Below are 18,856 nucleotides of genomic sequence, written 5' to 3' on the forward strand. Positions count from 1 at the left end.
CTCCTGGACCCCGTCCCCGCCACCACCTGAGTTGCTTCCTGCTTTTCGGGAAGGTTCAGGCCAGCAGCGTCTCCCTGGGGTAGGGGCTTCCCTGTGGGGACCAGTGGGTTGGGGAGCAGAGCAAGTGTCTCTAACCCTTGACACTGGGCGGCTGGGGCAGACCCAGGCCCCGAGCTTGAAGCCATGGAGGGGAGGCCTTACAAGCAATCCTCTCGTCTGTAGGATGCATCCGTTTAATAGAAGTTTCCAGCACTGAGCGTGCAAAACCTGTCAGAGGGAGTCACACGGGAACCGCGGCGGCGCCCCGAGCCCCTCCCTCAGGAGGAGGAATGTCCCTCGCGGAGGCTGGGCCTACTAGCAGCCCAGCGGCTGAATTGTGCTTCAGGTCTGGTGGTAAAAGGAGGTCAGATGGCGCGGCTGCGAAAGTTCAGCGTAAAACCAGAGGAAAAGGCCGTCATCTGATTCTCGTCCCCAAAGTCCAGGGCCGCTGTGGGGTCTCACGGCAGCCCCGCCGCCCTCCTACCGAGCCCAGGCTGCTGGCAACTCTCCGGAGCCGCCCTGCCCCGCCCCTGCCAGGGGCTCGGCCGCGCTGCGGACCCCCCTGCTTTCCATTTCCTTCTGGAAAAGGCTCCCTTCGCGTGCCTGCCTCACCGTTCCGGAGACCCTTGCGGCCCGACTCTGGGCCAGACCCTCACAAGTGAGACCACAGGGGACCCACAGGGCAGACAGGGGTGGCCCACCGCCCCGTGGCTTTGCTGAGAGCTGTGGGCAAGGCCCAGGAATCAATACCAGCCGTGGCCGTGGAAACGGGCAAGTTCAGGGGCTGCAGTGTGCTCTCCTGCTCCGGTGCGAGCCCCCGGCCCGGGCCTCTGCGGTCCAGCCTGGCTCCTGTCCCTGCACTGCGGCCAGACCCGGTCACGAGTTGCGGTGCGTTTGTGCAAAGGGCCAGGGATTGTATAGATTTGTAAAAACAGGTTAAAAAAGCTTCCCACCAGCGTCTGGTAGTGCCCGGGGCAGCCTCGGCCCTCACCGGGTCCAGTCCCGGGAGCAGCTCTGGGCTGGGCGGCAGGCGGGGGTCGGGGCCCTGCACTCATGCTTCACGTGGCCCACGGACCCTGGCAGGACGAGGTCAGCCCGGAGGGCTCCACACGGCGCTCAGAACTGCGTCTCGTCCCGCGTCTCGGGGTTGCAGGAAGCCAGCTTGTTGCTGCAGCTGCTCTTCCGGCTCCGGGAGCTGCTGGCCACGTGGGCCAGGGGGTCGGAGCGGATGAGATACCTGCGGGGAGGGCGGGAAGTCCCTGATGTCGCCCTGCGCCTGGGAGGCTGGGCTGGACGCCCACGCGTCAGATGGGCAGGTGTCTACACTTGTCTGGGGACCCGGTACTTACACAATGTCGTTGGGCTCCAGCCGCGTGTCCGGTGGAGGGTTGATGAGCACATAGGAGAGGGTGTTCTGCTGGTCGTTCATCTCGTCTGCGGAGACAGGGCCCAGCGCCCGGCGCCCAGTCACCACTCAGCACCCCCCCTGCACCTCCGCTCGGGGGGGCCCCGAGGAGCTGGCAGCTCTGGTCCAGCTGCAGAAGCCTCCCGGCCTTTCAGCCGTTCTGCCTGAGCCCTCGTCCCGGCGAACCCAGCAGGGCCGGTCCTCCCTGACCGACACTGGCCTCGGCGCCCGCGCTGCACGGGCATGGGGGCGGCCACGAGGGCAGCAGGCACTGGCCCCCACGGCCTCCCGATGGCTCGCTCAGCTGGGTCATCAACATCTTAGGGCGTGCTGACCCTGAACATGGAGCACACCTGTGCACACCGACACGCGTGCACACACCGACACACCCGCACTCACGCCTAGTGCAGCCCTCAGACTCACTCCGTCCCCCGCCCCCCAGTGCCCTGCATCCCCACCCCATACAGGCCACTCCTGACACCTCCTCAGCCCTCCGCTTCAGACTCGTCCTTTCCTTCCCAAGACCTGCTCCCGTGGCACCAGCCCAGAGTCCGCCCGGCTCAGTCTCCCAGAGGGGCCCTTGGGCACACACGGGGTCCCAGCTGCCCGTCACAGAGACAGCCTGGGGTCCAGCCCACGGGTGGCTGTGGATTCTGGAGAAACCCTGGTCACCTCACAGGTGCCTCTCCGGCCAGATACAGGGACAGGGCTGGCCGCTGTCTGGCAGTGACCCCAAGCTCACGAACGGCTGGCGGCCTCAGTTTCCCCATTTGGTGATGCCTAAAGGCGCCCCCTGACCCAGGACCGGGCATCAAGGGAACGGCCCTCCAGGGGGAACAGGCCCTGGGTGGCCTCTGCCCCCAGCCCCTCCCGTTCCCTTCTCTCGGCACCGTCCCTCCCGTTGGGAGGGTGCCAGCCGGTCCACTGAGGGGCGGGATTCTCTGCGAAGCTGGGGCGGTTGCTCGCTGACTAGCCAGGGGCGGGGGGCTGCAGCTCGCTCCTCTGAACTGATGAGTTCAGGGCCGCATCTGGCGGTGCATTTGGGACCCGCACGGTGGCAGGCGGAGCGCGGCGTGCTTCCTGGGACAGGTCGGGGCACAGGCTGGGACCCGGGAGCTGACGGACATGTGCAGACCCTGATGGCATCAGCTGGTGCCAACCTCGCGTCCACGCCCGGGAAGGGGACGGCCTGACCCCCGCGCGGGGTCACGAGCCAGGTTGGCTCGCGCTGGAGGGTGCATGCCTCCAGGGTGGGCAGCATGGAGCCGGGCAGCGGGTGGCGCAGGTGGGGGCGGGGAGGCCCCCGAAGGCTCTCGGGGATCCCGCACCCCTGACCACAGCCAGGGCGGCTCCACGGGGACAGGCGCACGGTCAGAACAAGGAAGCGGAGAGGCCGGTGCTGGGCCGGGCCCCTCTGTGTGGCCGGGGGGAGGGGGAGCGGCGCCTGCCTCGCTGGGCCCTTCCCTCCGGCCTGGACCCTGCTTCTCCCCCGGGGGGCATGGATCACGGGCACTCCCGGCCCAAAGCAGGCCCAGCCCCGTGCTTACGGGGGCCCGGCTGTGGCGCCCAGGGCTGGGTGTGCCCTGCTGCGAGGCCCAGACCCCGACTTCCCTGGGACGGGGCGGCCGCGCCGTGCCTGCCGTGCTCTGGTGAGGGCCCGGGGTGCGGCCGCGGGCTGGCGATGGCACTCCTGGCCAGTGACCAAGGGCTGTGCTGCTGCACTCCCCCTCGCACCCCTACCGGGCACTGCAAGCCTCTGTGCGGGCCCTCCTCCTTCAGCCCGCAGACCAGACGCCCGGCCCGGCCCGGGGCGTCCACGCTGACCACAGCCCCCCTCTCCTCCGTGCGCTGGGGGCAACCGTAGCACCTTCCCCCGAGATGCATGCCGCTGCGGGGTCCTCACGGCGGTGCCCTCCCCGGGGACGGACTGCCCTGCAGCCCCCCAGGATCAGCCTCTCTCTGGTTTTACATCCTGGCTTAGGCACCTCTCGGTGTCCACACGTCGGTTGGGGGCTCAGGACACACCACCCGGGGAGCCTGTGGGTGCGGCCACCCCTGCCCGGGAGCCTTGGCAGGGAGCAGGGGTGCAGCTGGGCGCAGGGAGGGGGCGACGCAGCCACCCCGTTCACGGCAGCCCCAGGCTTGGACTTGGGCTGGCCTGGGGGCTCTGCCGTGAATGCGGTCGTGGGGTGCGGGGTGAGGAAAAGCACAGGGACCCCGGAGACGCCAGGGCTTTGCCTGCTCAGGCCCAGCTGGGCCGACCCCCAGCAGCTCCCCCGCCGTGAACCCCGGAGCTTCTCGCTCCTGGGCCTGGGTCTGCCCCTGGCTGTCCAGTCCCACCTGAGCTAACACCTACCTGGGCTCAGGAGGCCTGTCGGCGCTGGGGTCACCCCTAACCCCAGGGGGCCGGGGCGTGTGGGCTCTGAGCCTCCCAGGATCGTGAGGGGCCCCCAGGGAGCGAAGGGGTCCCGGCAGTGAGGCCTGGACTCTGCTCTGACCTCTGTTGGGGTCTGGGGGCACGTCTGGGGGCTGTGGGGTGTCTTCTTGGAAGACACAGGGGGCCCACGCAGCACCTGAGCCTCCGGATGAGAATGGGGCACAAACGGGTTTTGCCTCAACTAGACAGAGAACCCCCTCCTGAAGCCCCAGCGGGGGCGCGGTGGTCAGCCGTCCCCCGGGCTTGGGTGGCCCTCCTGAAGGCTCAGGGCGCAGCAGACCCCAAGGCCCCAGGCACCAGCCCACAGGGCCACGGGCACCCTGGCCTGGGGCCCTCCATCTGGGCGCTTCCCGAGAGCTGGGTGGGCTCCCAGGGGCCGGCTGCAGGCCGATGGCCACCTGTGTGCTCAGAGCAGGGCTTATCTCAGACAACAGTCGGGGCAGAAGGGCTGGGGTACTAGGATCAGTACCGAAGTCAGCAAATGAAGGAGGAAAGTTAAGGTCCCCGCGGTGGGGCGGCCTGGGAGCTCGTGGGCCCCTGACTGCAGGGACCCTCCCTCGTGTCTCGTTCTGTCTGCCTGCCTGGCCGGGGCGGGCGGCCACCAGGTGGACCGTCGGCGAAGGGTTGGCCTGCCCCTCTGCCAGGCGCCAGCCACCGGAGCAGAATTACCTTGCAAATATCCCAGGTTTACCCGATTCATGACATCACTGGCTGTTAAATTTGCTACATCCTCTACGGAACACACAGGAAGAGGGACAGACAGAAACAGAGAGAGAGACAGGTGAGCAAATAGCGCAGAGGAGGCGGCAGCGCAGCGGGGAGGGGGCAGGGGGCGGCTGCAAGGCGGGAGGCCCGTCTGTCCCTGAACAGAAGTCGGCCCCTCCTCTGCCAGGCTCTGGTGGGGGGGGGGGGCGAGGAGGCCCAGGGGCGCACCGCGTGCCCACCTAGGGCCGCCCGCTCTGGGGCTCAGCCGAGCTGGAGTCTCTGCCAGTGCGCGACGCGAGCGCGTGGACACGGGACACCCCACTCGGAGCCTCGGCAGTCAGTGCGCCACCCGGAAGGGGGTGACAGCACCCTCCCGGGGAAGGGACACTGAGAGGGGACAGAGGTACATCGTGAGGCCGGGGTGTGGCCGGGAGGGGCTGGGCAGCTCTCACGGGTGGCCGTCCACCTCGGGCCCCGCAGACGGCCGGACCCTTGGGCAGCTCCTGGGTGAAGCCCGAGCTGCCTCATCCCACTTGGAGGGGACTTAGGGGCCCCTGAGCCAGGAGGTGGGCGCCTGGGGACAGAGCCAGGCCTGGGAAGTGGGCAGAGTCCCCGAGACAGAACCCAGCGGAGTCCAGAGCCTTCACCAGGCCAGGCGGCGGTGAGGGGCTTGGGCCCCTTTTGGCCCCATCAACGGAGGCAGCAACTCTGGAGTGAGGGGAGGGGACGGGCTTCTCTCCTCTGGCCCAGCCAGGGCACCCCAGGCCTGTTCACGGTCACGTCACAAACTTCTCCCCAAAACAAGCTATGGAGAAAATCTGCTGATGAAAACCGCCCTGGCGGTGTCACCCTGAAGTCGCAGGGAGGGGGTGGCCGTGCGCTAGGAGCAGCGGTGGGGCCCCCGTGGCCCGGGAACAGTGTTTTGGTGCTCGGCCGTTCAACCGGCGGCCCCCAGATCTGCCCCCGTAACCCCGAGCTCCAGCTGCTGGGAGGGCAAGGGGAGGGGTGGCCGGGGGCTCTGGGGTCTCCCTGCCACACCCTGTTCTTGTTCTCACGGTACGCAGCGGGCCCCTGTGTTTCTGACCCCAGCAGGACCGGCTGCAGGTGACCGGTCTGTCCCCGACCGAGGCCTGTGCCCTTGGCTTTCGGGGACCCCGACCCAGCCCTCCCCACCCACAGTTGCCTCCTGCAGGAGAGCTGCCTGCTGGGCTCCGCCGGCCTGGGCCTTTATTTTACAGATGGGGAAACTGAGGCCCCAGAGTGGAGGGGTGAGCCCTTCCTTACGCGGAAGCTCCCACGGGGAGCTCTGACGGGCCGCGGGGCGGGTGCCCCGGCGGGCAGAGCGTGGGCCGGGAGGGCAGACGGGCAGATGGCCCTGCGGCCTTACCGTAGCCAGTGGTGGGCAGCCCCAGATGCTTCATGCGGTTCTTGACCAGCTCGGAGAGCTCCTGCCGCTCGGACCGCTGGTGCAGGCGGAGCCGCTGCTGGCTGATCTCCTCGGCCGCCGCCTTCCCCGTGTGCCGGGCGCCCTTGCGGCTCAGCCTCCGTGCCCACGGCAGGCTCTTGCGCCGCAGGAGCGGGCGCTCCGCCGAGCCGCCGCCCACCGTGTGCCCGCCGCCACCCGTGCCTGCCCGTGAGCCCCAGGGCCCCTGCGCCTCCCGGGTTTCCTCGTGGTGCTCCATGCTCACCGAGACCTGGGACTGGCCGGGGAGGAGGGGTGAGGGCCCAGGAGAGGAGGGGGACCCAGGCACGGGGAGGGAGATAGGGGACGGGGGAGGGGCTGAGACGGGTTGGGAGGGGTGCCGGGCAGAGGATTGGGTGACCCACGGAGCAGCTGGGGTGACAGGGAGGAGGACAGTCACAGTCCCTGGGGGCAGCTCAGCCCAGGGACGCCAGTGCCTTCCTCTGCAGCTGGGCAGAGGGTGCCGGGCCACAGCCCCAAACCACTCAGCCGTCCCAACTGCTGGCTCTAGAGCTGTCTCTGATTTGCTGGTGAGAGGGGCACCTCCCTCAACCTCTCTGGGCCCTGCACGTCCCGACTTTGCCATGGGGCGGGGGGGCACCTCCTCTGTGCGACTCAGTTTCCTCATCTTGGGGGGCAGGAGAGAGCGGGGGTGGGGCGCCTGGTAGGCTGGGAAGTACCAGGGCCCTGCGTGGCTCAGTCAGGGTGCGGGGCTCTGGGGTGTGGAGATCGGGATGGACAGCGGGGAGGAGGGGCACCTGCCAGGACGGGAGCCGTGGCACGAAAGGCAGATGTCATGGGGGCTGGGGGACCCTGGGCTTCCCGTCCTGGGCCTCAGTTTGCCCATCCGTATGGGGGCTGGGGTGATGCCAGGAGCCCCCTCTGAGCTGCACCTTGGCTGGCGCATCCTGGGGCCTCGCTCCCTGACCTGTCACCCAGAGCCCAGGGCCCTGCGCCCCTGCCAGGCGGGACTCGTGCATGTTAAGTGAACCCCTGTGGGCCTGAAGGGACCACTCACCTGGGCCCTGAGGTTGTGAGGCTGCAAAGGAAACCAGGGCAGCCTGGGTACCTGTGGGGCTCCTGCCCTGGCCCCCAGGGCTGCCTGAGCCCTCGTGGACTCAGGACCCGTGGGCAGGCCACCCTCTGCAGTTCCAGCGGGCGGCACAGGGGCCCCACAGTGCTCTCGAGCCGCCCCTCGCCCATGGGGGTGGTCACAGCCACCCGGGGATGTCCACGTATGGAGGTATGTGGGCCTGACCCAAAAAGGGCCTGACAGCAAAGGCCCAGATCCCCAACCTGGAAGTGGGGCGGTCCGAGTCACAGAGCAACGGGGCCGCCTCGGGGAGCCCTTCTCCTCCCCCTCCCCGCACCTCCGAGGAGGAGAAGACGTGGCTCTCGGTCCTGTAGATGCCGATGGGGATCTCGGCGCTGGACGAGCACAGCTTCTGGAAGAGGCGGCCGTAGGTGCGGATCCACAGGTCGTCCTCTGTGACCTTCATCTGGAACGCAGGAGCCTGGGCTGGGCCGGCCTCGGGCAGGAGGACCCTCCCCAGCAGGGCCCGCCCGCCCTGCCCGCCTGGCCCAGGCACTCACAGCACAGAGGTAGCCCGAGCCCGGCGTGGTGTCCAGCCCCAGAAGCAGCCTGGTGATGGGAATCATGTAGTCCTTCACGAAGGACTGGAGAGGAGAGACCGCAGTGAGGCTGGGCAGTGCGAGCAGATCTGCCTCCACATCCCCTGGACACGCGCGCCGGGCGCCCACAGCCTCCCGTGCGGTGCGCCCAGCAGACAGAGCTGGGCGGCCTTTCCTGGCCGTGGTCGCTCACTAGGCCGAGTGCACTAGGATCAGAAACCCAGAGGCTGCCGGGAGCCAACCCCAGGGCAGCGCTCTCCTGGGAGCAAAGGACGGGGGTCACTCGGGTGAACCCCTGCTGCTCCCCGGCGGGGATGGGGCCCCGAGCCTCCCAGTCCTGGCCGGCCTCCTGGGGACCCAGGGGTGGATGCTCAGCGAGGGGCACGTGGCTCAGGACTGGAACCGGATGCCGGGCGCCGGCCCCCCGCCCCTGCTGACCTGATACAGCAGCGTGTCCAACATGCTGATGCTGAAGACGCGGCCGGCGGCGAAGGGCAGGCGGAACATGAAGGCCAGGTTGGAGCCGTTCTCCCCGCTCCCTCTGCAGGACGAGGGGCTCAGGCTGGCTGGTGCCCGTGGCCGCGGCCGCGGCCGCGCAGGGCAGGCAGCCCGGGGACCTCCGCGTGCACGGGGTGTGTGCGCGTGTGCAGGGCGAGCGTGTGAACACACATAGCAGACGGCTGAGCACAGGCTGAGCACCCAGCTACGCGTCCCCCCAGACACACGGGGGGCCAGAGGCGGGGGTAAGGGTTCGGGGCTCTGCTGGGAAGAAACGGGAGCCTGGACTTGGTTTAACGCCCTGCCGTTGCCATCGCGGAACCCTAACCCTTACAGTAATTTCACCCCGGAGCACGAGTCCATGAGCGAAACTGACAGGACGGCAGGGCACGCGTGTGAGCAGAGACAGACGTGTCTGCCTGTGCTGCGTGCATGGCGTCGCGAGGCTCCACGCGGGTCCCTTAGACCCACTGTGTGCGGCTCCCGTGGCCGCGGAACGGACGACCACAAACCCCAAAGCTCAAAACCACACGCGTTTACTCTGTCGGTTTTGGACGTTCAAGTCCGAACAGACTTCAGGGGCTGGAATCAGGTGTCACGGTGCCGTGCTCCAGCCGGCGGCCCCAGAGGACCACCCTTTCCTCTCCCTCTCGTCGTTTCCAGAGGCTGACCACGTCCCTGACCTCTGGCCCTTCCTCCACCTCCATGGGCCTCCCTCTTGCAAGACCCCTGGTGATGGCGTGTGGGCCCTGGGTGAACCAGGGCCCCCTCCATCTCAGGATTCTTCATGGAATCGTCTTCTCCACCCTGTGCTGGTTCCGGGGCTAGGGCAGGGGCTTCTAGGGGGCGTTGTCCCCGCCGCACCAGGTCGGCCTATGGCTGAGAGGTGGCTCTGAGCCCGGGAGACTGTCCTTCCTGCTGGACCAGAACACGCTTCAGACAGACAGAAGGTGGGCCGCATAGACCACCAAGAGCCCTCTCGTGGCCCTTCTGAGGCTGCACTTGGCCTCGGCAGCCTCCTTGCTGTAAGGTTGGACGGCGGGGCAGACAGACGCCCGGGGAAGGAGGCCTCGCCTCTGTCCCTCCCCACCAGCAGGGAGCCCAAGGGCGTGCTGGACGGCACGCGGGCATCCAGGAGGGAAACAGTGCGCTATCACATGAGAGCCGCAGATCCAGAGCCGCGTGGCGTGGTGACTCCGGGCTGCGTCCCACGGTGTCATTCTGAGCCCAGGTCGCACGTTATGAGGACAAACGGAGAGATTCCCGAAATCGTTAAAGTTGTCAGTTTCCCTTCACTCAGAAAAACGAATGGTTTGAGAAGAGAACCAGGACGGGTCGGGAGACCGAGGAGGAAGGAAGAGGCCTGACGTTTTAGTGGCTTCACAGGACTTTCCTGCTTTCTGAACGAGGGCCCTGGTTTCACGCTGTCCACTCTGTAGCGGCCGCGGAGGGTCCAGGGGCTTTAGCCTGAGCGCCGAGGTTGCCCGCGACAGCGAAACGTGGGAACACACGGGGACGAGCCCTCCTGAGAACCACGCGGCCAGAGGGAAGCAGGCGCAGGACCGGACGGGCATCCGGGGCCCTGCCGAAGAGGGGCCAGTCTGAACGGGCTCCTGGCCGAGGTCACTGTCACAGGCGCTGAGACTGTTAGAACGATGACGCCACCGGGAGCCTGCGTCCTGGGATGCGGTGGGGAACCCCGACTCTGGGAGATCTTCCCGAGAACAACCTCCAGGGAGACACGGCCGCCACCCTCTGCGCCTGAATCACCCCCAGTACCAGCGCGGCCTCTTGGAAGCACGTCGATCTGAACGCAGGAGTGTTTCCGGTGTTCCTGCAGTTTCTACTCATTAAACAGGACTTGTCTCAGGCAAGTTGTATGTGCGGTGCGATCCCATCTTCCCTCCCCATCCTCCGCGGAATCCTCTCTGCGCGGGGTGGGCGCGCCAGCTCCGTCTCCAGAGACTGGGTGGCATCACGTGGCTCTGCCCGCCCCCCCCATCCTCGGCCCTGCCCCACGTGGACCTCAGCCGGCAAGCGCCCAAGGCTGCCGCCGCCCACGGTCACACGTGCGCACTTCCTGACTTTTCTTCAGATCACAAACCACAGGACTGGGCTCCCCACCGTGCACCCACGGGGTGGGGAGTGGGCCGCCCGCCCCTGCCCCGGAGACAATGCTGCAGAGGAAGGTGCTATCAAGTGGTGATGCCTGCCACAGAGAGGGCGTGGGAGGTGGATTTGAGATGTCTGCCGTGCAAGGAAAGGGGAGTGGGAGGACGTTTGCTGCGTGTTTGCTGACGGACCTACTTCACGCCCACCTCCGGAACAGGTCCGAGTGCAAGGCCTGTGGGGAACTGGGTTTGCTCGAGGGAAGGCGGCAAGTGAGGGCCAGCACCAGGGTATCGGCCTTGACCCCAGTTCTGTGCTGGTCACCCCTGCCCGTGCTTGGATCAGACTGGCCCGAGCGCCTGGATACAGTCTAGCTGGGGCTGCTGAGGCCGACTTCCAAAGCCCACGGCTCAGCCTTGAGTGGAGGCAGGCTCAGCTCACGGGGCACTGCAAGGGGGCCTTTAGGGGCGTCCAGTGGGCCATCGTGTGGGGTGCAGGCCAAGCCTCCTCCAAGAGTAGGACGGCCCGAGCTCCCGGGCCGCTGACTGAGGCCCCCAGCTGCCATCCAAGGAGCTCCAGGGCCACCGAGGGAACTCACTTCTGTTGTCTGTCCAGGTTCAGAGCTCCCATGCTGTCCCTCTGTCTGCTGTCGGTGGCCAGGCCTGGCCTGGGGGAGTGACCGTTCGGGGGTCCTCCCCGGTATGGCACAGGGTCAGCCACGCAAGTGCAAGCCGTCCCCTGACGAGGACCTCAGCCCAGGCTCCCAGGGAATGGTCACTGCTCCCGACCGCAGCGGCCAGGGTCTCCTCCGTGGCAGCCCACCTGCTTCCTGGTTTCACCCAAGGCAGCCTGAGCACGGCCCTGCCCCTTGGTGGAAGGTAGAGCTGCACTGACCCGGGCAGCGGCCTGGGGCCCACAAACGTGCCAGGGCAGCACCACCAGGCCCGCGCCACCCGTGTCCCTGGGCTCCACACCTGAGCCCAGCTGATGCCCTTCCTGGAGCTGACTTCAGCTGTCCCACCGCACTGCTGTGTGACCTGAGGCAAGTTGCGCCCCCTTATCCCCCACCCTGACTGTACCGGGACGAGCTCGTCCCTGCTGGGCAGTTGACAGAATGGACACGATTCAGGTTTGGGCATGGTGTCGGGGCCGGTATCACCTGGGCTAGTAATTCCTGGCGTGACGGGCAACCTCTGCCTCACACGAGGCCGGGCCCGGCCCGGCCTTAGGGGGACAATGTCCGCTCCTGGCCGATGACCCCGAGGTCTCCGGGCTGCACACTCGAGAGCCTCGCGCTGGGGCTGAGCCCAGGTCTCTGAGCCCCCTGGCCGGAGGAGGGCAGGCACCCAGGCCTCCCATGGCCCCAGTCGCCCACCCCCTCCAGGTTGTGGCGCAGGACCTGAAGCCCTCAGCTCGGCAGGTCGGGCGGGGCTGCTCACCTTCTCCAGCCTGGAAAGAGCCAGAGAGTAGCTGTCCTTGGCGCGGAACTGCATGAACCGCATGTTGGACGGGTGGGTGAGCTCCGTGGTGATGCTGAGGCTGGGAAAGAGCCTGGGCGGGGGGCGGGTCCCGGTCACGGACGTGGGCGGGGGCTCAGGGCGGGGCTGGTCGCGGACGTGGGCGGGGGCTCAGGGCGGGGCTGGTCGCGGACGTGGGCGGGGGCTCAGGGCGGGTCCCGGTGCGGACGTGGGCGGGGGCTCAGGGCGGGTCCCGGTGCGGACGTGGGCGGGGGCTCAGGGCGGGGCTGGTCGCGGACGTGGGCGGGGGCTCAGGGCGGGGCTGGTCGCGGACGTGGGCGGGGGCTCAGGGCGGGGCTGGTCGCGGACGTGGGCGGGGCTCAGGGCGGGCCGCGCGCCGCACCGGAACATGGTCTGCACGTTGACGATGGTCTTTGCGTCGGCCATGTAGTCCTCCTTGGCACTCATGGTGCTCTCCTTGTCCACCACCACCAGGTTGTCGGCGTAGATGATGCCGCACTGCAGCAGGCTGTCCAGGCTGCGGGGAGACGGCCTGGGGTGTGTCCTGCTCCCTCCCACTCCGCCCTGGCCGCCCGGGGAGGGGGGGAGAGGGCGGGGCCCTCCTGCGGAGCGGCTCTTACTTGTCCACGGAGCCCTCCATGTAGTAGACCATGGGGAAGCAGCAGATGGCCTCCAGGAAGTGGTGGTCAGGCCTGTGGACACAGCAGGTCCTGGAGGCGCCCACCCTGCCCTGCCGCCAGCCCCCATGGCCAGCCCAGCCCTGACCTGGGCGAGCGGGGCCCTGGGACCGCAGCGTGTGGGACCAGGGCGGCCTTTAGAGGCCAATGGGGCTGCTCTTTATCGTACCCGCGGGGAAACCGAGGCCCCAGGGTCCAGGACAGCCGAGGCTGGACCCCGGCCTCTGGGGGTAGCAGTGCTGGAGGTTGGCCCCTGGGGGCTCATGGTCGTGGGGACCCAGTAGGGGCGGGAGAAGCCCTGCGGGAGGACGACGGAGCAGTGCCGAGGGCCGGGGCAGCCCCCCTGCTTCCCGAAGGTCTGGGGCGCCTGTGCCCCTCACCTGTTGTCCAGCAGCAGCACGATGGGGTTGAGCTCTCTGCGGGGCCGGTAGTAGGCGCGGAGCGGCACGATGAAGTTGTACAGCCCGTTGCCCGCCGTCTCCGCCGACACGATGATCAGCCTGTTCTTGAAGCCGTAGGCCTTGGCATCCTCGTAGCTGTTGTGCTTGCAGCCCTGCAGGGGAGACGCCGCGATCAACCACCGGGGAGGGAGCGAGGGTGCCGTGCTGGGGTCCTCGGCCGAATGGCACCTGGTCGCCAGCCACCTGGCCTCACGGGGCTGCAGGCCACCAGCCCGCCACACAGAGTGCACTGGGGCCACCGTGGGAGAGGTCACATCCGGGAGGGAAGGGAGGTATCTGTGCGAGCACATGGTCTTAGCAGGTGCAGATACGGACAGATGAGTTGTGTGCGCACACATTTGGTCGTATGCGTACACACTGTCGTGTGTGCATGTGTGGACACGTTTGGCCATGTGTGTACGCACTGTCGTGTGCGTGTGTGCACACATTTGGTTGTGCACAAATTTGGTCGTGTGTGTACACGTTCTGTCGTGTGTGCATGCGTGTACACATCTGGTCGTGTGCATACACATTTGGTCATGCATGCACGTGTGTACACATTTGGTCGTGTGTACTCGTGTGTACACACACTTTCTAGTTCTCTGCGTGGAGAGACTCAGATACAAAGCAGCAGTGAGCACACCAAGTGCCCAGACCTTATTTCTAAATGTGGTTTCCACTGAAAGGAATCAGGTTTCTTGGAGGAGCAGTTGGTTCCAGGACTGGAGCAAGGCAAAAACAAGATGCGGGGGGTGGGGGTGGGGGCACCGTGGGTTCAAAGGCATGGACGTGTTCAAAGATGAGGGAACATGTTGGAAGGACCAGGAGGCCAGCCTGACCAGCAAAAGTCCACGTGTCAAAACCAGCGTGATCCATATGGAATGCTGATGTAGCAGTAATGACCAACTGTTTATCCTCTGAGTGAAAAAGTGAGGCCACCCTGATGTACACAAATGGCTAAGACAGGGGAAACGCTTTCTCCCAGTGAAAAGCTGACATAAACACAGAAGGAAGTGGAATCAGCGAACCATCGGCTGTGGCGGAAATGCATCGGGGGAGCTCAGTCAAGGCCGGCTTATGTACCTGGTCCCCATGTGTCTCCCCACAAATGACGTCCTAACTGCAAAGGCAGAACAGCAGCTCCTCCAGCAGAGACTGGGTGCGCGAGGCACCCACACCCCGTGCTCTAAGGCAGCATCACGGGGAGGCCTCCAGGAGGACGCGGCACCTCTGGGGGGGTCCAGCCCCCAGCGCATGGGCCGAGTCACCCCCCACCCCGCCCTGCCCCGCCCCCCGCCAGGGATGCTCCACCAAACCCAAAACACGGAGGCCCAGAGACCCTGGGGAGGGGAAGGGGCAGGGAGCGTCCAGATGGAGGGAGACAAGCTGTGGCTCTGGCCGGGAAGGGCAGCGAGGGCTCCTGGGACAACCAGGGCCAGTGGAGTGTGGGCTGCAGGCCAGGCCGGTTGTGGTGAGTGGACGGTGGTTACGAGAGGGGCACCCTCGCTTCAGCAAGCGCACGTGGATACAGGAGGGAGAGAACACGCCTCTACAACAGACACAGACGTCGGGGAGGGCAGACAGGGTCCAGGACGTCCTCGGCGCGTCCTTGCCACTTCCCCAACTTTGCCGTGACCTACCTTGTCCAGCCGCAGGCAGCAGAAGGGGGCTTTCACGGGCAGAAGGTGGCACAGGGTAGGGGAGCTGCCAATGTAGGGCGAGTTGGGGGGGTAGCCCTTCACGTACCTGGGGGGAGAGAGAGGAGCCTCAGCCTGGCCCTCAGGCCCTAGGCTGCCACATGGGGGTGGGGTGCCAGACCCCTGCATTCCTGACTGGGCCAGGTAAGACTGCATGCGACGCGCGCACGTACACGCGCACACACACACGAGCTTACACGGGCCACGAAAGAACCTTAAGGGGCTCTGACGGCCCATCACCCCCTGGTGCCCCCAGCACCCCAACGCCGGGGCAGGCGCTGGCCCGTGGTCCCCGCTCCACTGGCTCCCCTGGGCCAGGCTGGTCGCCGCACAGGCTGTACTCCCCCCGCCGTCCCCACGGTGCCCCGCGCGCACACACGCGGTGGTTACCCTGCCGTGGTTGTCCCCCCAGGCCACCTGAAGAGGGGCTGGCCTCCCGCTCCACCTCCGGTTGGCTGAAGGGACGTGGCGTCCGAGGCCAGCCCGCCACCTGCCCCAGGTGTGCAGGGGCCCTGCCAGGCCCCCCAATCTCAGAGCCGGTCCCCGGCAGCCTGTGTTTAAAGCCCGTTTACTCCACCACGGGGCAAAGGCCGGAGCAGAGAGTGGCTGCAGTGACAGCCCGGCTGGGAAGCATTGGCCGTGCAGGCCGGCAGCTGGCCGTGGCCCTGGGGTCAGGCACCGCCTGTCTGTCCCGGACGAGGCCAAGTGGCCAAGGCCTGGGGACACAATGGGGTCTCTTCTGCCTCATAATCTCAGAGGAAGACCTGGGCCCAAACCCAGGGCAGCATGACGGCTCAGGATGGGCCAGTGGCCTCCACGCCCGGACGGCATCTCACCCCGGGCTCCCCTGTCTGTGACCTCTGCAGACCACGCTCAGAGGGCAGCCACCCTGCCAGGCGGGCCGTGGCACTGAGGCCTGGCCGCCCAGGTTGTGATAGGGGAGGATGAGGGGTGAGGGCGGGCACTGCCTGGCCTTCCTGTCCACGAGCTGGGTCCCCAGAAGAGTCCACTTGCCAAACAAGGTCTCCGGGGAAGCTGTTTGGAAGCCTTGTTCAGAGCGTGGGGCAGACCCAGCACCGGCGCCGCTGGCCCACCTCTTCCGGGGTGCCGGGTACTCACATGCTGCCCCTCCCCTCTCCGTGGAAGGCTTCTGTTCCCCCTCCAGCCCCAGCGGCACTCACTCCACCACAGACAGCCCCTCCTCGTCCGACGGCGTCATCTCGTCCTCCGACTGGTCACTCAGCAGGTCGCAGGGCAGCAGGGTCGAGCCGTCGGCCACCTCCAGCACGGGCGCGATGCTGGGCCGCCGGCTGCCCGAGCCGTTCTCCGTGGGGAGTGCCAGCTTGCTGCCCCCACTGCCTCCGCCGCTCTGTGCTGGCTGCCGCTCCGTGTTCTGGAGGTCCATGGCCACTGTCCCTGGAACAGAGCGGCTGAACTTGGCTGCAAGTCCCTCCCCTGTCTGTCCCGGGGACAGAGGCTCCCAGTGACCCTTGACGCAGGGCGGTCTCACCCGGGCGGGCACTTGGACATCGATGCCGACACAGGTCCCCACAGGAAGGCAGGATGCCCCCACGGGACAGATGTGCAAACTGAGGCCAGAGAGGCGGGACTTGCCCAGGGTTACGCTGCGGGCCTGAGCACCTGGGTCTCCTGGGTGGGTTCCCCGCCCGCCCCTCCCGCCCCGCCGGGAGCTGGACTCGGCCTCACCCATGGAGGCGATGATGCTGTGCACAGGCAGGCGGGACGACCCCTCGTACAGCCCCTGCCCCACGAAGCCCTTCTTCTTCTGCTTTTCCTCCTGCTTGAAAATGAAGGCCGAGTTCTCCTCCTTGGTGATGTTGATGTAGAAACAGGTGTCGGAGGCGGCCAGGATGTGCCGGGGCCCCGGGTTCAGCAGGATACTCTTACTCTCCTCCCGCTTCAGGCCGATGAGACACACGCCGTACCTGAGCGGACAGGGCGGGGGCTCGATGGGGCCCAAAGCTGCCCCCCCTGGGCTCCTTGGGGGCTGACGGTGCAGCCCTCCGCTCACGGGTGTCGGGATGCCTTCCCAGTCGACGCAAAGACCCACCGAGGGCAGCCTCGGGGTGGGGGGGAGGGAGGGAGAGAGAGAGGGAGGGAGGGAGGGAGAGAGGGAGGGAGGGAGGGAGGGAGGGAGGGAGGGAGGGAGGGAGGGAGGGAGAGAGAGAGAGAAAGAGAGAGACCCCGTGCGGGTCTCACGGCTGAGTGGGCGTGACGTCTGACCCTGAGGCCCCGCTGGTCCACCCAGCAGCGGGCACGGGCCACGCCCATTTCAGCCTCCGGACCCCGCCCCGCACTCCTCCCACCCTGGCCTGGACCGGGTTGGGGGACGTACTTCTTGTGCGCATGGAAGGCAGCGTAGGTGAAGCTCTTGCCCTCGTACTCGCGGAAGAACTTGCTGTCCCCCATGCGGATGTGGTAGACCTCGTTGCCCGAGCAGCGTCCGTACATGCGCTGCCACTGCTCCGGTGAGTCCTGGCCTTCCCTGGGGCGTGGGGAGGGTGTCACCCCACGGCCGCCCCCGCCCAGCTGGGCTATGGTGCCCCCCAAATGTGGCTTCTGCCGGTGTGGGTGGAAGCCAGCGTGACCCCTGACCCCAGCCCCTCCCCGTCTGGCTGAGACTAGACCTGGGTGGCCTGATGGGTCCTTGGCCAGTTTTAAAAAGCTGTAAACACAATGGTCTGATTTTTAGGAGTGTCAAAATATTTCAGAGTCAAGACTGGCCTCTGCGGCCTGTGTCCTCCCAGGAACCCCGGGCCACGTCCTCTTCCCCTGCCTGGTCCCTCCCCCAGGGCCGCCCAGGCCCCACAAGGAGCCGAGGCCACCCGTCGGGGCCCCCCACACCCCAGCCTGTTTTTCCCAGAGAGAAGATGGTGCCCCTCCTCTGTCCCAGGGCAGCCCCTCGCCTCAGGCTCTGCCTGGGACCCCAGCCCAGGTGCCAAACACCAAACGCGTCTTCTCTTACAAACCAAGCCCCGCCGGACCCCGTCACTGTGCCTAGATCCCAGGGTTCTCCTGCTGCCCCCGCTACGGCCCTCTGCTCCGCGGCGGGCCCCGCCTGCAATTCCCAGCAGCCCCCAGGCCGCCCCCAGCTGCAACCCCTGGCTCGGCGAGGCAGCGACCGCTTCCTCAGCTGGGTCCACGGCGGTCGTTTCCCCGGGCCTCGGCCCCTCCCATCACAGGTCTCCTCAACGCCTCCCGCTCCCCCAGCAGCCCCCCGTCTCGCTGGCCGCGCGGCCCTGGGGGCAGCACTCACTGGCCTCGGGACGTGTGCACCAGCAGTGTGATGAGGGTGGGCGTGGCCGGGCAGATGCAGCTCAGGGCCAGCATGGCGTACTTGCATTCCTCCTCACACACCACGTGCTCTGCGGGCAGGAGCGCCAGGGCCACCACAGGCTCTTGCTGCCCCACGGCACACGCCCCCTTGCCCAACACCCCCCAGAACCCCTCCCCGCCCTGCTCAGCGCCATCCAGTGCCCTGCCCCCGGGAGCCGGTTCATCGTCTCGGTTCTCCTGTGCTTGTCTCCGGGCTTGACCGAGAGCTCCAGGGCTGGGGGCGGGGGGGCCTGTTCATTGGTCCCCCAGGTGTCCAGCACAGGCCTTCGGCACAGGCGCCCAGCTCGGGCACGCCCACAGAGGTGCTCGTCAGACACTGCTTCTGCCCGCCCTGGCCCCCAGGCCCAGGTGCAGAACCTGCATGGGCTCTGCCTCTATCCCGCACCCCACACGCTCGCCCGTGAGCACACAGGCGCCCCCCCTCCGGGCCAAACATACCTGCAAACTTGACGTGAAACTTGTTCTCAGGCTTGAGGATCTGGACGTAGAGAGGGCAGTTGGGGGCAAAGTCCTTCACAGCCCAGGCGCGCAGAATGGTCTGGTGGTCCTGAGGCAGGGAGGCCACGTCGGTGCTGACGGGCAGCAGCAGCCTGGGGGAGGGGCTCTGCCCCCAGGCGCCCCCCCCCCCCCGGGGCCTGCGAGCAGGTGGTGGGGGCGCTCACCGCTGCGGTGCGGTCCACCTCGTTCCGGCTGCTGAGGATAAAGCAGGCCTCCCCGTTGTCCATCCTGCAAAGCACCGGGTCTGAGCACCACCAGGGCCGTCCGTGGTGCTCCCGTCTCGGCCGTCAGGGGAAGAGCTGGGCCTTGTTGAGACCCCAGCTCGCTCTGAGGAGCCCTGGATGGGCTGAGGATGGGCCCCTGCTGACCCGGGGTGGGGCTGGGGCACGGAATGAAGGGCCCACTTGGTGGCAGAGAGGCTG

The 18,856-nt window shown here is 67.3% G+C and overlaps 1 protein-coding gene across 1 annotated transcript in view; it reads right to left on the minus strand.

Annotated features, from left to right (window-relative positions):
* Nucleotides 1-219: 219 nt before the first annotated feature.
* The window catches only part of KCNT1 (potassium sodium-activated channel subfamily T member 1), a 69,335-nt gene continuing 50,698 nt past the window's right edge, over nt 220-18,856 (minus strand). The window contains exons 14-32 of the mRNA XM_060153794.1: nt 18,599-18,662; nt 18,375-18,483; nt 17,857-17,965; nt 16,936-17,085; nt 16,287-16,525; nt 15,761-15,995; nt 14,523-14,628; nt 12,823-12,995; nt 12,386-12,457; nt 12,148-12,282; nt 11,727-11,838; nt 8,119-8,442; nt 7,642-7,725; nt 7,419-7,547; nt 7,067-7,087; nt 5,974-6,286; nt 4,551-4,613; nt 1,389-1,473; nt 220-1,276 (exon numbers count right to left, since the gene is read on the minus strand). Of these exons, the coding sequence (XP_060009777.1) occupies nt 1,156-1,276; nt 1,389-1,473; nt 4,551-4,613; nt 5,974-6,286; nt 7,067-7,087; nt 7,419-7,547; nt 7,642-7,725; nt 8,119-8,442; nt 11,727-11,838; nt 12,148-12,282; nt 12,386-12,457; nt 12,823-12,995; nt 14,523-14,628; nt 15,761-15,995; nt 16,287-16,525; nt 16,936-17,085; nt 17,857-17,965; nt 18,375-18,483; nt 18,599-18,662 (2,644 nt within the window). The 3' untranslated portion in view covers nt 220-1,155. The remainder of the gene's footprint in view (nt 1,277-1,388; nt 1,474-4,550; nt 4,614-5,973; nt 6,287-7,066; nt 7,088-7,418; nt 7,548-7,641; nt 7,726-8,118; nt 8,443-11,726; nt 11,839-12,147; nt 12,283-12,385; nt 12,458-12,822; nt 12,996-14,522; nt 14,629-15,760; nt 15,996-16,286; nt 16,526-16,935; nt 17,086-17,856; nt 17,966-18,374; nt 18,484-18,598; nt 18,663-18,856) is intronic.

This window comes from Lagenorhynchus albirostris, chromosome 7, assembly GCF_949774975.1.
Source record: "Lagenorhynchus albirostris chromosome 7, mLagAlb1.1, whole genome shotgun sequence".
NCBI classification, from domain to species: Eukaryota; Metazoa; Chordata; class Mammalia; order Artiodactyla; family Delphinidae; genus Lagenorhynchus; species Lagenorhynchus albirostris.